Below are 15,567 nucleotides of genomic sequence, written 5' to 3' on the forward strand. Positions count from 1 at the left end.
ATTTCTGTTAAAGGGACTTGTTAAAGCCTGTCCAAAAAACTTTTGGTTGTTATTTTTTCAGAAATTGGCTATTTAATCCAAAGGCATTTCAATCCCAATCTGCACAAAACAGTCACCCAGATCCCCCTTCCATGTGGAATCTGTATTAATAATAACAACCCATAACGCAGTTCTGGCAACAGAAATAGATTCATGGAATCCTAAAATGGTTTGATTTGGAGGGGACCTTAAAGCTCCTCTCGTTCCAACCCCCTTCTCTGGGCAGGGAAACCTCCCACAAACCCAGCACTCACAGCTGTGGGGTGAAGTTTTGCACAAACCACCCCAAAGTTAAGCTGTAAAAAACTACAATAATTTGTAAAACCCCCCAATAACTCAGGTTTTTGAGCTGCTCCCAGGCCAGGTAAGGCGCATGTCGAGCCCTGTATGCTGTGGGTGCCTCCCCTGGGCAGTGTCCCCTCTGTTGGTGCCAGTTTGCGTCCTACCGATGCTCTGCCCCTCTCTGTTCCTACTGCTCTCAGACTTGAACTCTCCAGCTCTTCACATCTCGTGTTGAATTACCTCTTGAGATCCTCCCTCCCGACTGTGCTTGTCTAAACTCTCTCTTTTTTTGCTTTTCTTTCCTCTTGTGACTCGTCTCCGCCTTCTGTTGCTTCTCCTTCTGTTTGATACCTGCCTGCCTTTGTGTTTGTCCGGTGTTTCCCTTTTTTTATTTTTTGATTTGCTCTGTTCCAATTTTGATGTAGGGCAGTGGTTCAGTTAATGGGAGCCCCTTGCTGTCAACATCTGGTGCTAGTACCCCCTGCCGGGGTCGGAGGCAGCTCCCACAGACTCCACTGACCCCACGCCCCAGCATCACTTACAAGACCGCTAACTCCTCGCCCGTGCACTTCACCACTTTCCAAACCCCCACGTTCTCCCCGGGCCGCTTGAGCCGCGGGCTGTCCGAGCACAACGCGCTGCTGCGGGGGGAGCAGCAGCCGCCCCCACCCGCCGTGGCCCGCATCGGCTCCGACCCCTACCTGGGCCACCGCGACGCCGCCGACAGCCCGCAGCGCGCCGCGCCCGAGGACACGCTCACCTTCGAGGAGGCCGTGGCCACCAACTCGGGCCGCTCCTCAAGGACTTCCTACGTCTCCTCCCTGACCTCGCAGTCGCACCAAATCCGCCGCGTGCCCAACGGGTACCACTACACGCTGGGGCTCAACACGGGCCCCGGCGCCAGAGGACGCAGTTACTACCACGAAGCCGATGAGGATGACTGGTGCTAGCGGCTCGGCGGAACCCTGCGAGGTGTGCGTGCTTAATAAGGATGAGTTTTATCATCTGGAGGGCTGGGAGCTCCCACGGGGGGCCCGGGGCCAGAGGCGGCTGGCGGGGCAGCCCCGAGAACTGCTCAGCGCCTGGGGCCGGAGATGCCCCTGCAGCCTCTCTCTCCTCTGTTGTTCTTTAGTTTTTTCCTTTTTGATTTGGGTTTTTTTTTTTTGCACTAGACAGATGGAGGAAGAAGGCTCCCTCCTTCTGGGGAGGGCAGCGGGAGGAGCACATCCCTCTCTGCCCCCTCCCCACTGCCTTGTCTAGTCCCGAGACACGCACCAGGCGCCAACCCGGCCACGAGCGCGAGGAGCCGGGAGAAGAGCGATCCTCACCTTCCACGGTGGAAAAGCAGAACTGTGGGTCCTTCTCGAGATGGGCGCAGTTTTGTTGGGCTATTTCTTAATTAATTTACCATCACAATTCCCCCCTGCCAGGGCGGGAGCCGGGGGTCGCAAAGGGACTCGCGCGAACAGCGCGCGCCCCCCGCGCTTTGTCTCGTTGAGCGCTGAGAAGGAAGAGATGCACCCAAGAAACTGGGAGAGCAGAAACACAGCCCAGAACAAAGGACAGTCCTTTGGGACTTGATGTTCAGCCACTGCAATCCTTTAGGGCAGAGCTGGTGCCACCCCCTCCGAGCTGACCCTGCTGTGACACCGCTGCCCTGGGGGTCTCTAATGTCACTCACCACATCGGGTCCTTCACACTGACACACGGTAAAGCCACAAGAGAGCTCCTTTGTAAGGACTGTTTCCTTGCTGCTGAGACTTTTCAATCCATCCCTCTCTCCTGTTGACTGCAACACGCCCTCACTGTTTTGTCTTGTTTACAATATAAGCTTGATTTAGCAAAAAACAACTTAAAAAAAAAGTCCACAAAAAACCCCCACAACCCAAACAAAAAGAGGAAAAAAACCGCGTAGGGGTGAGAAGAAGAAATGTTATTGGTTTTATATCAAGCTATTAGATAGAACTTTAACTTTTCATTGTGTGCATTTTTGTAAATTGTACAGTAAAAAAAGAAAAGAAAAAAAAAAGAAAAAAAATTCCTCTTTCTGTAGAGAATTAGTCCAATTGTCATTCCAGGTCCCACCGTTTCTACCGAATGCTCCAGTTGTTCACTACTAAGTGCCTAACCTTTGAAATCTTTCACAGTGACGATGCAACCTCTTGCTTCGAGGCATCAGAGCTTGGGCGAGCGTGGGGAGGGCAGAGGGGGCGGGAGCCTCGGAGGGGCCCTGGGGCCACCACGCCCCAGACACTGAGCCCCAGGCTGGTAACTTCCAGTGGGGAAGGCAAACGTGCTTTGGGGTTGGTTTGGGTTTTGTTGGCCTTTTCCTTTTTATTTTTAGGGGTTTTTTTTAGACTATATAAATATATATATATAGATATACTTTTATGGGTGGGAGGGGAGTGATTGCAGCAAATAAAGCCAGCCTTGTCTCATTGCCCAGTGGAGGAAATGCAGGTGGGAAAGGGCAGCAGCTGCAGGGATGCTCCTGCAGGAGAAGCAGCATCTCCCACAGGCCAGCTGAGAGAGCTCTCGCCGTGCATCACTGGTGTGGAAGGCAGTTGGAGTGAGTTGTTTTTATTGCCTGATAAGAGAAGGTTAAAAAAAAAGAGAGAGAGATGATGATAATAATACATATAATAATCCAAACCTCTAACTCTGATTCTCAGGGATGAGATTTCTGCGTTCTTGCAATGACTCTTGTGTTGGCTGGTTTCTTTCTTTTGTGCCCGTGTGGATTCCTGCACTGTGAGCTGGGGAAAGGGGCAAACCTGCTGTGCTGGCGGGGAGGGAGGCTGGGGGCAGAGCTCGGCCAGGACCTCGTGCCCAGGGCTCTGCTGAGCCCTTGCAGGGCTGGTTCGGGGCGCAGGGCAGCCAGAGGACGTGGAGAGGTTAAAATCTGAAAGGAAGAAGGGTGGGAGGTGCTGGGCACATCCCTAAAAACGCCTCTAGGAAGGAGGATAGGGTTGGAGAGGTGAATTTTTTCAGAGGATCTACCAAGCCCCAGACCTGTGGAACTCCTCCAGGCGCAGCCGTCGCGTGGGATGGGTGGAAACCCCGCCGGCCCTGGTGATCTGTTCTGTCCCTGGGGTGCTTGGAGGGGGGTCAGATGCCACCAAAACGCTCAGGAGGTCTCGTGCTCTCAGCAAAGTCTGTCAGCCTCAGGCAGGAGCAGTCTGCTCTAGGGTGGTTCTTCACATCTCCTGTAGCTCTTCCCTTGAGGAAACTCAACCCGGTTTTGTTCCCTCCGGTGTTTTGTTTTAATTTCGTTCTGTTCAGTAGCAATCTCTGGCCGATCTCATCCCTGGATTCTGCTAAAGGATAACTCCTGTCTGTATCTCTGTCTCTGTACTCGTGTGCACTCGGAATAAAGGCAGTGTGGTAGCCAGAGGTCACGGCTGGCATTCCTGGCATTCCCAAACGGAGGGCTATGCAACCAGATGACACGTCCGGACACACACCCACCCCACCACCTCTCAAAGACCTTCATCCATCTGTAGCTTTAGCTGCTGGATTTTCCTGTTTCAGGCTTCAGCACGATTGTGACCAAATGTTTTATACATTTTCCTGAAATGAAGGCACAAACACTGTATTTGAAATTTTCCAAGGGAACGTTCCTATTTTACCGCAGGAAATCGAGGGGAAGGGACACCACCATCTCTCTGCCCATGCATGCAAACACTGTACCCACACTGGAAAGCAACAGAGATGTCTTTCTGTACAGAATAATTCTGTCTTTCCCCCCCTTTCCTCGCCCATTTTCCTTCCCCAACGCCCCAGCCCTGCACTAACACAGCCTTGGGTCCCCCCCAATTTTTAGGCAGAACACAAAGAAGAATCTCAAGTTGTCCAAATCCTCCACCCGCCTCGTAGGGGTCGATGACAGTGACAGACCACGATTATCCATAACCCCTTCCCGACGTTTTTTTACAGCCTCTCTGCTGTCTCTCCATCTTTCCAAGAGTCCTCATAGTGAGTTGCCAAACTTGAATTGCACCAATCAGTTTTCTGCATCCAGAACCAGTCTCGTAGTGGCTGTACTTTGAATAAGTAATGTTTGCATGTAATATATATACATATATACATATCTATAAAAAGTATGTGCATGGAAAATGTTTATCTTCGTACTTTTTTGATACAATGTATTCATCAGTTGTTAATTTTTAATTATATTTGATATAAATTTGGGGGTTTGTTGCAAAACTTTATATTTAAAAAAACAGTGTGAAAAATGATCAAAGTTCCAACCATGCAACACAAGCGGAACTTTACCCAAAAAAAAAATAAGGGGGAAAAAAAATTGAGAAAAAAAAAAGGTTCTGTGATTGCCTAGTTTGCTGCCTGAGTAATATTTATCAGCCAAACTTTGAATTCTGCAGTTGTTTCTACAATTCCATTTTGTATGAAGCAAAGTCCTTGAATTAAAATAAAAACTTAGCAAAAAAAAACCAAACCAACCTGAGCAATTCCCAGACGGTGTGTGCGGTGTGCCTGCTGACTGGGAGGCCGGAGGGCTGCCCCGAGGGCCTGCCCACCTCCAGGAGTGACAGCTGGGAGAAAATCCATCCCAAACTGGGATTTTGTAAGGACCTGGCCATGTCTGTGGGGTGTTTTTTGTCCCTAGAGGCTTCGCAGATGCTCGGTCTGAGTAGGGAGCTGTTTGGAAATTTGTGGTGTGGATCCAGCATGGAGATGGCAGTTCCTGGAGTCCAACAGGCAGCAGAACTGAAAAGTTGAGGGTGAAACCCCCCAGCAGTGATTGATTCCTCCCAGGTTTTTAACAGTGGGATGCTTCTCCTCTAAAATGCCGGCACAGGTTGCCCAGAGAAGCTGTGGATGCCCCATCCCTGGAAACATTCACGGTCAGGTTGGACATGGCTCTGAACAAGCTGAAGGTGCCCCTGCTCATCCCAGAAGGGTTGGACTCGAGGGCCTTTAGAGGGTCGAACCCTAAATCCAGCCCAGCCTATCTGATGGCTCTAACCCGACCAAAGCCTAACCCCGCTCCCAGCAGGTGCTCCTGGGGCTCCCTCGGGCAGCCCTGAGATCAGGGCTTGGATTGGTGTCAGAGTCTGTCACGTGTCCAGGCCCTGCTGCAGCTCCTGGAGAAAACAGAATTAATCATAATAACCATACTTGTGGAATTAATTGGAAGTTGGTACTTCCAAGACTTGCACTGAGCAGAAAAACCCAAGCGCTGTCAGGATAGAAGGAAAAAACTTCTCTTTCCTCTGGATATCTGGAGAATCCCCCTCATTCCTTTCCAGGGGCAGAAGGCCACTGTGTTCCTCCTTCATCAGGGTCTTCTGGTGTCACACAACACCAAGGACTCTCCAAAAATTCTTGGATGCTGCAGAGCACTTTTCAGAGCACAAGGTTTTGACTCTTCTTCTCTCCCGTTGCATCTTTTCTGCGATGAGACCACCCAAGGTCCCACCTGAGACCTGGTGTGGAATGAAAGGAGAAGCTCCTCAGCTCCCTGATCCCCAGGTCAGGGTGGAGCTTGGGAAGAGGTTTTGTTGAGGTCACAGTCCCTGGTCAGCAAGGGTTGGGGCAGGAGAGCTTTCCTTGGCTTGCAGTGTGGTCTGTGGGGGTGTGGGGCTCTTGGCTGGATGACACTGAAGAGTAGGATTTTTGTTAAGCTTTTGAAATATCCCCCAAAAACATGAAATGGAGGTTTCTGAGCAGGGTGCAAGGGAAGGTTTGAAGTGGAGGATTTGGGAATGTGTGGATCAGTGTCCCCCCTGCCAAAGGGACCCTGCAGGATTTGCTTCACCACAAGCACCTGGGGAGCTGGGATCTGCCTGGGGGACCAGCTCAGCAACCCTCCCTTCCCACCTGGATCACAGAGACCTCCAAACTCACTTTACAACCCCAGGAGAGTTTTAAAATCCTAAAAGCCTTTTGGTGACTCTCTACCCTTTTGAAGTATTTTGGTTTTCCTTTCTTTCTCCTTATTGCAGCAGTGTTCTTTGGGTCCAAGGCAGCAATGAACCCATCAGCTCCTCCAGGGCCTGCCTGAGCCCTGGGCTGAGGGAGCTGGAACAGGCAGGATCCCTGATCCCACACCCAAGATCTGGAGTTGGAACCTCTGGGTTTGAGTGCAGCTGAATCCCAAAAATGGCTTGGTTTTTGTTCTTCATGCCATTCCTGGTGGGACATTTTGCAGTCAGGGTGTTTGCACAAGCTCTCTTCTCCCCAGGGCACATCTTTCTAGCAGAGACCCCACGATTTCCCTCCCTTTTATTCCCTGTGGATAAAACCTGGATCAGCTTTTCCTAGGCCAGCACCCCACACCCAGTTGTGCCGTTAGGGGGTAGCATTTTCTGGCTTTTTCTACTTTCTAGGGAGAAAAAAAAAAAAAAAAAAAAAAAAAAAAAAAAAAAAAGGGAAAAACACTGATTCAAAAGGCTTGAGAGTCATTCCCTGGAATATTTGTCTTAGGATGCAGAAAACTCAGGGTGAGATGCTGAGCACACCTGAGTTCAAGGAGCTCAGGTAATTTGGCTTTTTTTTATTCCCTGGAGCATGAAAAGCTGGGATCATCTGCTGAATCCTCATTCCAGCCACATTTCAGACTCCTACATCCTCTCCAAGGTGACAGATTACTCATCCCATGGATTCACCCCTCTTTACTGAGCCTGAGCAGATCTCCTGATATTTTCCAGGCTGTGAAAACACCGTTTTCAGAAAGTGCCTGATCGTGATAACAAACCTCAACTCAATGCTGGCACTCAGCACATTCCAAACTATTTTGCAGAAGAGGCAAATTTTGCATTTTTATGTGATTTAAAAAAAAAAGTCACTTGAGACCCTTGAAAGGGACTAAATTGCCCAAGGTGACCCAGCAAGTGAGGACAAGGTTAAGGTTGCTCTGGTTCTTCCTTCATGTTTGAAGTCACTGGCATGTGCTGGATTTTTTTCACATCCACAGGTTTTTAGTAGGATCCCAGTGAGGAGGGGCAAGTGGGAATTTGGCATTTCCCTCGGAGGGAATTGATTTGGGGAGGATTTAAAGGGAAGAGCAGTAAGAGAAATGCTGGAAGCTTGGGGACTGAGGGATGGCAGTGAGTGATGCACTGGGGGCTCTGATAAAGGTGTGCAGATATTTGGGGGTGCAGTCCTGGGGTGGGTGAGTCAGCTGAGAATGGAGATCTGAGCAAACCAACCCTGAGAGAAGGGATGGAAATGCAGAATGGAGCCCCTCCACCCAAGGAGGAAGGCAGGAACAAGCTGGTGGAGCAGAGCTGTAAATTCAAAGCAAACAGCATCAATAACTGGAGTTCATTCATTTTAGCCTCACCTCCACTTTTTGTCATTGCTCTGAAACAGAATATCCCAGCCCTGGCTTTGTCTGTGTCTGTTTTTATTATTTTTTGGGTTCTGGCAGCCTTTTTTTCTGCCCAGCACGGCACAAACAGAGGAGGAGGAGGAGGAAGAGGAGGCATGGTCCTTGTCCAGCTACTCCTGCAGAAAAGTCTGACACATTGCAGGGGTGGAAACCCGAATTTTCTCACAGAGGGCTGAGGAGGGGCGTGGATGTGTTTGTGTCACTGGATACAGCAAATGCAAGGGTGGTTAAAGAGAGGATGCTGAGCTGAGAGACAGGACTGTGGCACAGTAATCCTGGGAATCTGACAAGGGTTTTTCCTCCTCGTGGATTGGAGAGTGTTTGAAAGACCTGGTTCTGCAGGTGATCCACCTAAAAAAGATCTGGTTCTGCAGGTGATCCACCTAAACCAGACCTGATGGGATGTGCAAGGAGCAGAGGGGCAGAGTCCCCCCCAGCAGGGATGGGCTGCAGGACATGCCAAGGATGGGACGTGTGCTGCTGTGACAGACAGTCACATCCAAGGGAATCAGTCCGTGGGATTCCAGAAGGAAAGGCAAACCCGTGTCACATGTTCTTGACAAATAAAGTCCTGTACCGGCAAAGCAAAGGCTCCTGGAGTGTCTCTGGCCTTCATTTCCTTGGCAAGCCGAGCCAGTGTGGCAGGGGAAGCACCTGGGAGGGGGCAGAGAGAGGTGGGCACAGCGCGTTTGGCACCGAGCTTGGCTCGTGTCTGAAGCAGCAATCAGGATTTCAGGTGAGGATTCCAGAATCTCCTTTCCCAATGCCGTGGTGTGGCATTCACCAGCAAATGACAGCTGGGTGTCACCCCTGAGCATCTCCTGCTCCCTGGCAGGGATGTCCAGCTGCAGTTTGGTTGCCTGTCTCTTGCTGAAGTTTCCCAAGCCTTTTGTGTCTCTGTGCAGGGAAAATATTATCATGGATTGGGAATGAGCCTGCCTCCCCCATGAGCCCGAGCCAACCCCCCCAGGGCATCTGTGGGCACCCAGGGCTTTGTCCCACCCTGGGGCTCCAGCTGCAGGGTCTGTGCCCCTGGAGAGCTGCCCAGGTGGGCTCTGCTGTGGGGCAGCACTCCGGCCTGGGGTGGGCACTGGGGGGATTCACTGTTGGGGTGAGTCTGCAAATACCCACTGGGAGGGTGGCGTGGCTGGGGAGGACCCGGCCTGGGGCAGATTAACCCCTGTGATCTCAGAGGGGGCTGGGCTGGCCCAGACCCAAGGAAAGAGGGGTTCCACCCGGCCCAGCTCTCACTGGAGAACCGGGGTGCCTCGCTCACCCCAAAACGCCAGGGCAGGAGCTGCTCTGTCCTCCCTCCTGCAGGAGCAGGGTACCCCAGGGGAGCTGGGCACAGCTGGGGGTGAAGCACCCCGAGAAACGCTTGCAGTGAGTTTTTGGGGCAGGGAGGATGTGGGATGTCTCCTGTACCTCTGCAGGGCAAACCAGCACAGGCGGGGTGTCAGCAGCCCCTGCAGAAGCCGCGGGAGGTGTGCGTGTGTCTGGGGTGTGTCTGTCTGTCCGTCTGCCACCCGCGGAGCCCTGCACGGCGGGGAAAGAGGACCCTCACCCCAAACCCTCATCCCCGGGGGGCGCCGGCAGCGCGGTGCTGGGGAGGGGGCGATGCGGGACCCAGCCCCGGGGCGGTGCGGGCAGGGCGGGGGCCGGGGCCGGGGGCGGGGCGGGGGCCGGGGCCGTGCCTGTCCCGGCGGCGGGGCCGGGATGCGGCGGGGCCGGCGCCGGGCACGATGCGCGGCGGGGCGCTGGCGCTGCTCTGCGCCCTGTCCCTGTGCCCGGCGGCCCCCGAGCCGGGCTCCGGGCTGGACACAGGTAGGACCGGCGGTCCCGGGGGTCGCTGGGGGCTCGGCGAGGCCGGCGGGCGGCGGGAGCATCCCGGGCAGGGATGCGGGCGGTCCCCGGTGGGATGCGCTGGGAGGCGCGGAGTGGCGAGCGGGGAGAGGGGAGAGGGGCTCGGCCGGGAGCCCCGGGGTTCCGCGGGGATGCGGCGGCGTGGGCGTGAAGGGGACCCCCCAGGTGCCCCGGCGTCCCTACCACGGGGCAGCCGAAAATGTTGTGCGGCAAAAAAGCTTCGCCCACGGCGAGGGGCGTCCCCCATGAGCTGCTGGGGGCCGGCAGGGACCAGGGACCCTCTTGCGGTGTCCCTGTGTCACAGGGTGCCTGGAGCGGGCTGTGGGTCCCTCTCCCTGCGGGATAGAGCAGCCGCGGGTGCTGGGATTTGTGTGTGGCTTCTTGTGTCTCTCACATCGCAGAATCCCGGAATCCAAAACTGGTTTGGGTTAGAAGGGAACTTAAAGCTTAACTTGGTCCATCCTCTGCCATGGACACCTCCCACTGTCCCAGGCTGCTCCAAGCCCTGTCCAGCCTGGCTTTGGACACTGCCAGGGATCCAGGGGCAGCCACAGCTGCTCTGGGCATCCTGTGCCAGGGCCTGCCACCCTCACCTTTGGCTGAGCAGCATCCAGGTGTGAGGCTTTGCCCTTTGGTCACGGCAGCCCAGGCTGGGGAAGGTCCTGAGCTCAGGAAAGTTTTCAGGTTTTATTGCAGATCTGACTGGTGCACGGTGCAATCCTCCAAGCATGGGGTTCTCCTGGGCTTTGGCCTAAACCAAGACACTTCTTTAAGGCTGAGGCTCGTGTTCCCCAGGCAGTCCCTACTGATGAGCAGTTCTGCTCCAGGCAAGGCCTGTGTGGTGGCACAGCTCCAGGAAACTCCCTCCAGGGGCAGGATGGGGAGCGAGGGGCAGCAGGCTGCTGAGCTTGGCTGCACTCCTGCCCGTGGGGCTGGGCTTGGCCTCGGGAGCTGAGGCAGGGACCGTGGCACTGCTGTGCCTGGCTGCCTGCCCTGAGCACTGCTCCCGGGGCAGGTGGGGAATGACTGGAGCGTGGGGCGAGTGCCAGGGGAGAGCAGCTCATGACTGGAGCTGGGCCTGGGCTCTGGTGGGACCTTGCTGAGGCTCTGTGCCCCCTTGGCTCCAGAACGGCAGAGCCAGCATGGCACGTGGCACCTTAGGCTTGGAAGGAAATTGGGATCCATTTCTTAGGAAATAAAGATCCCTGTCTTCTTCCCTCCCTCCAGCTCAGTCAGGACAGGGCGATTTGTTGCTCCTGGTTCTCTGGGTTGGGCAGGAAGCTGTTGGTGTTCCTGGTGTCCTGTCCCTTGTGACCACAGCTCCCACTGCAGCTCACCCATATCCCATATCCCATATCCCATATCCCATATCCCATATCCCATATCCCATATCCCATATCCCATATCCCATATCCCATCTCCCATATCCCATACGCCATATCCCATCTCCCATCTCCCATCTCCCATCTCCCATCTCCCATCTCCCATATCCCATATCCCACATCCCACATCCCACATCCCATATCCCATATCCCATATCCCACATCCCATATCCCACATCCCACATCCCACATCCCACATCCCACATCCCACATCCCACATCCCATATCCCATATCCCATATCCTTATCCTTATCCTTAATCAAATCCATCCCATGAACTCTAAACCAAGTGTCACCTGGAGCACCAAGCTGGCCTGACAATGGTGGAGAGGTGGATTTTTAAGGGAGCAGTTATTGAATTTCTGTCTATTTTTTGTGGTTTCATAGAAACCTGGAAGGATTTGGGTTGGAAGGGACCTTAAATCCCATCCCACCCCTGCCATGGGCAGGGACACCTCCCACTGTCCCAGGCTGCTCCAGCCCCAGTGTCCAGCCTGGCCTTGGGCACTGCCAGGGATCCAGGGGCAGCCACAGCTGCTCTGGGCACCCTGTGCCAGGGCCTGCCCACCCTCACAGGGAACAATTCCTGCCCAGTCTCCCATCTATCCCTGCCCTCTGGCAGTGGAAGCCATTCCCTGTGTCCTGTCCCTCCATCCCTTGTCCCCAGTCCCTCTCCAGCTCTCCTGGAGCCCCTTCAGGCCCTGGCAGGGGCTCTGAGCTCTCCCTGGAGCCTTCTCCTCTCCAGGTGAGCACCCCCAGTTCTCCCAATCTGGCTCCAGAGCAGATGGGCTCCAGCTCTGGAGCAGCCTCGTGGCCTCCTCTGGTTGTTTTTATGCCAGGAGCTGCAACAATTCCTCAGAATTGCCCTGCACTGCTGTGGGTCCGGGGCGGGGTTGGCACTGGCAGGGATTTTGGGATGAGGGATGCTGTGGGATGGGATGAGGCCCAGCTGCCCCTTCCTGTCCTCACAACCTGGGGGTCTCCAGGGCTTTGCTGAGCTGCCCCCACCATTCCTGGGATGCTCTGGTTAAGGAGGAGGAGGAAGTGGAAGCTCCTTGGTTCAGTGGGAGCCCAGTGGGAGCCCCTTTTCCCTCACAGAATGCAGTGAAGGATAATTGCAACTCCACTCTGCTAAACACAAAACTGCCCCAAATCAACCCAGAAAATCCTCCCTGGGAATGAGATCCAAAAAGGAAAGGGCACGAACAATTTGCCATTAATTAAAGCTGGAGTCGTCCAGTTAAAATCTGCTTAATTAAGGGATGCATCTGAAAATGCATGGCTTGGCTCCTGCAGGTGGCATTTGTTACTTGAGGTTTGGGGGAAAAATAGATTTTCAGGAAATTTTCCTGCTGGAGGTCTGAGACTCCAAAATGTTGGCTCCAGCATTGTGCAAGGTCCTCAAGTCTGAGGTCTTTTGGGAATGTGCACATGGACTTGGTAAATGAAACTTTGAACCTGATGGAAATATGGAGAATTACATATAAATTGTGTTGTATCACTGTTGTCCATGTACAGTTGCATGTGTTTTATATATATTTATATATAAAAATATATTTATTTATATTAAATCATGTTTATGTCTGGGCCTGATGCTGATAATCTTAACTAGTTCCAAGTCCAGCTTCTTAAAAATCCACAAATCCCGGATTTGTGCTCTGTGTGTCTTTTCCATCTGACCCTCCATTCTATGGAGTGTCATGACGTCCTTAATTAGGCAATTATATGGAATTACCATTTTTTTTCCCCTTGACAAGACCCTAAATTGTGCGTTTAAAGTGGAATAAACACAGGGGTCACTGCCTGTGCCCCCAGCACACAGAGCAGCTGGGAGCCTTCCCCTGAGGATTTGCCCTGGGAGGGCAGGGCATGAAAAACCAAACCCTGGGGGCTCTCAGGGAACCCCAGACAGAGTGCACCAGGATATTTTTACAATCCAGCTTTTATCCCTGAGCTCCTCCGTGGGCTCCTCTTTGTGCTCCAGAGGGAGGAGGATAAAACCTGCCTGGGTTTGTGCTTCAGATCCATTTGAAGGGCTCCCTTATCTGAGCTCTGCATTTGCTGAGCATCATTTTCCAGCTAGTTTCTGCAGGGTGAAAGAGTTTTTTCCCTAAAATCCTCTGGTGCTTTTATTTGGGAGTAGGGAGGAGCTGAGTTCCTGCTTTCCCTCCAGTAGTCCTCTTGCTCCCTTTGGGCTGTGTGGTTGTACCCCCCTGGCACTGCCCTTGGCACCCCCAGGTGCCTCTGGCTTGGCTGCTCTGGGCACTCCAGCCTGGAAGTGCCCCCCAGTTTCCTTGGACACGTCTGGAGGAGAAGGTGCTGACCCAGGACTTGGCCCTGCATTCGGGATGTGGCACATGGGGGACGTTCTCCTGCTGTCCCCCCTGTCACTACCTCCTCCCCGAGGTGCCAGGGGACACAACACAAGGCCAGGCCCTGAGGGATGGGACACTGGGGGGATGCAGGGACACTGAGGGTGGGTCACATCCATCCTGGCCTGCCAGACCCAGCTGCTGGGATGGGCTTTGGGCTCTGCTGTTTACTTTGCCCAGCTGGAGCTGTTTGGGTTGAAAAGTCTCTCTCTGTTTTAAGTCTGTCTCATTCTGGATTATTTGAAAACTTCCAGCCCAAGCTTCCCAGCCATCCCACGGATCCCTGTCTTCAGGATATGTTGGTATTCCTGGAGTGCAGAGCTGGGGTTTGGTTGCATCCCCATGAGATCCCTCCAGATTAGACCAAGTTAAAAACCTGAAACTTCTGCAGAAGCCTCATTTCCTAAAGCCTCTTTCCCTTCAGATCCAGGCCTGGCTCTGAGCTGGCTCTGGCACTCACAGCCTACGTCCCCTGTGTCACCACAGAGCACAGAAAGATGCCAGAGCTGCTTTCACCTCCATTTTCTGCACCTTAGTAGGAGGAAATGATCCCATATCATTCCATTTAAACTCTGGAGTGCTGGGGAAGGATTTCAAGTGCTGCTCCTTAGGGGAGGATTTTCCAGAGAAGTGTAATGGAGCACCCTGCAGGCTTGGGATCAGATCAGCTCACCAGGAGCTGAGCTGGAGGATACAAACACCATTCCCATGGGAAAAAGGACAGTCTGGACTGAGTGTCACACCTAAACCTTGCCCAAACCCTGGCAGGACCTCCAGCTCCCAGAGTCAAGCCCAAACTAAGCCAGGCTGGGCTTAGGTGGAAGATTGCGGGGGCAGACACAGAGTTTGGAGTGAGAAGCAGCTCGGAGTGGCTGCCCACACCTCTTTCCTCTGGGCAGGCTCCCAAAAAGCTCCTAATTCCTTGCAGGAGGAGCCGCCATCTGCTCCTGGTTGAGGTCCTGGCCGTGGGGTGACGTAACGTCGGTGCCTCCCCGGCTGGGGCGGCTGCAGCTCTTTGTGAGCGTTCAGGATGTGCTCTGAACAGATTTCTGTGTTTATATACACAGGACACGGCTCTCACAGCCAGCCTGGGGCTGGCACTGCCTGGGTGGGCCAGGAATCCTGGCTGGGGTGCCCTGGCAGGAGCTGGGAATGGTTTAACAGCTCAGCCTCAAGGAGGGCTCATTCCCTGGACACTGCAGATTGTGGGATCTGCTCCTCAGGGATTTGGGGGCCTGAGGCTTGTCTGGGAGGGAGAGCTGGGGGATGGCAATGGATTCCTGGGTGCTGGGCTGGGGCCTCGTGGCCCTGCTGGGTGCAGGTTCAGGGCTCAGCTCTGCAGGGAGTGAGGAAGGACCACAGAACCACAGAATCAATCACAAAATCTGTCAGTCAGAGAATCAGTCACAGAATCACAGAGTCACAGAATCAATCACAGAATCACAGAATCAGTCACAATCAATCACAGAATCACAGAATCAGTCACAGAATCAATCACAGAATCACAGAGTCAATCACAGAATCATGGAATCAGTCACAATCAATCACAGAATCACATAATCAGTCACAGAATCAGTCCCAGAATCACAGAATATGCCGAGCTGGAAGGGACCCACACGGATCCCTCCTCCACGGGAAGCTGTGGGGTGTGGCAGGGGCTGTGCTGGTGCTGCAGCTCTTTCCAGGCTGCTGCAAAACGGGGCTGCAGCTGCTCCTGTGGGCCCTGGCAGTGTTGGGGGACAGATTTGAGCACAGGAGCCCCATTTCCTTCCCCTAAGGAGAGGCTGCTCACCCAGCCCACCACCCCATTACAGGATTAGGAGGGGTTTTGGTGCTTTGCTCGCTGTTTGCAGACAAACCCGGCTGCCGAGGCCGGCTCTGTCCCCTTCCCTCCCATCCCACGGAGGGGCTGAGCATCCCTGGCTCGGTGGGATGCGGCAGCTCGGGGGCACCGCGGGCTCTGCTTTGCGGGGGCACCTGGGGACATTGGCAGAGGGAAGCGCTTCCTGCCCGCGGCTGGTGGCAAAGGGATTCCGTGTCCCCGCTGTGCCCTCTTTGTGCCGAGGCTTCGTTCAGCCCGCCAGGAGCGCTCGGCTGGAAAGCTTTGCTCTCTCGGGGTCAGCAATTAGGGAAAAAAACCCCAACAAAACCTCTCCAGGACTTCAGCATCCTCCTCCCGTGCCTTTGCCACTCCAGGAACTCAAGAGAGCTACGAAATGACAAAACCCGGCTTCTGTTCGGCGCACCTCAACCCTGACAGGGCGTTCCTGTGCCGC

The 15,567-nt window shown here is 53.9% G+C and overlaps 2 protein-coding genes across 3 annotated transcripts in view; both read left to right on the forward strand.

The window, feature by feature from the left end:
- CACNA1B (calcium voltage-gated channel subunit alpha1 B) overlaps positions 1-5,504 on the forward strand; it is a 296,467-nt gene extending 290,963 nt beyond the window's left edge. For both annotated transcript variants that reach the window (XM_063409328.1, XM_063409330.1), the window contains exon 48: positions 747-5,504. In XM_063409328.1, coding sequence (XP_063265398.1) covers positions 747-1,271 — 525 coding nt within the window. In that variant the 3' untranslated portion in view covers positions 1,272-5,504. The remainder of the gene's footprint in view (positions 1-746) is intronic.
- A 3,870-nt stretch (positions 5,505-9,374) lies between these two features.
- The window catches only part of LOC134557129 (collagen alpha-1(I) chain-like), a 79,773-nt gene continuing 73,580 nt past the window's right edge, over positions 9,375-15,567 (forward strand). Inside the window, exon 1 of the mRNA XM_063409804.1 lies at positions 9,375-9,499. Coding sequence (XP_063265874.1) covers positions 9,418-9,499 — 82 coding nt within the window. The 5' untranslated portion in view covers positions 9,375-9,417. The remainder of the gene's footprint in view (positions 9,500-15,567) is intronic.

This window comes from Prinia subflava, chromosome 12 (genome assembly GCF_021018805.1).
Source record: "Prinia subflava isolate CZ2003 ecotype Zambia chromosome 12, Cam_Psub_1.2, whole genome shotgun sequence".
NCBI classification, from domain to species: Eukaryota; Metazoa; Chordata; class Aves; order Passeriformes; family Cisticolidae; genus Prinia; species Prinia subflava.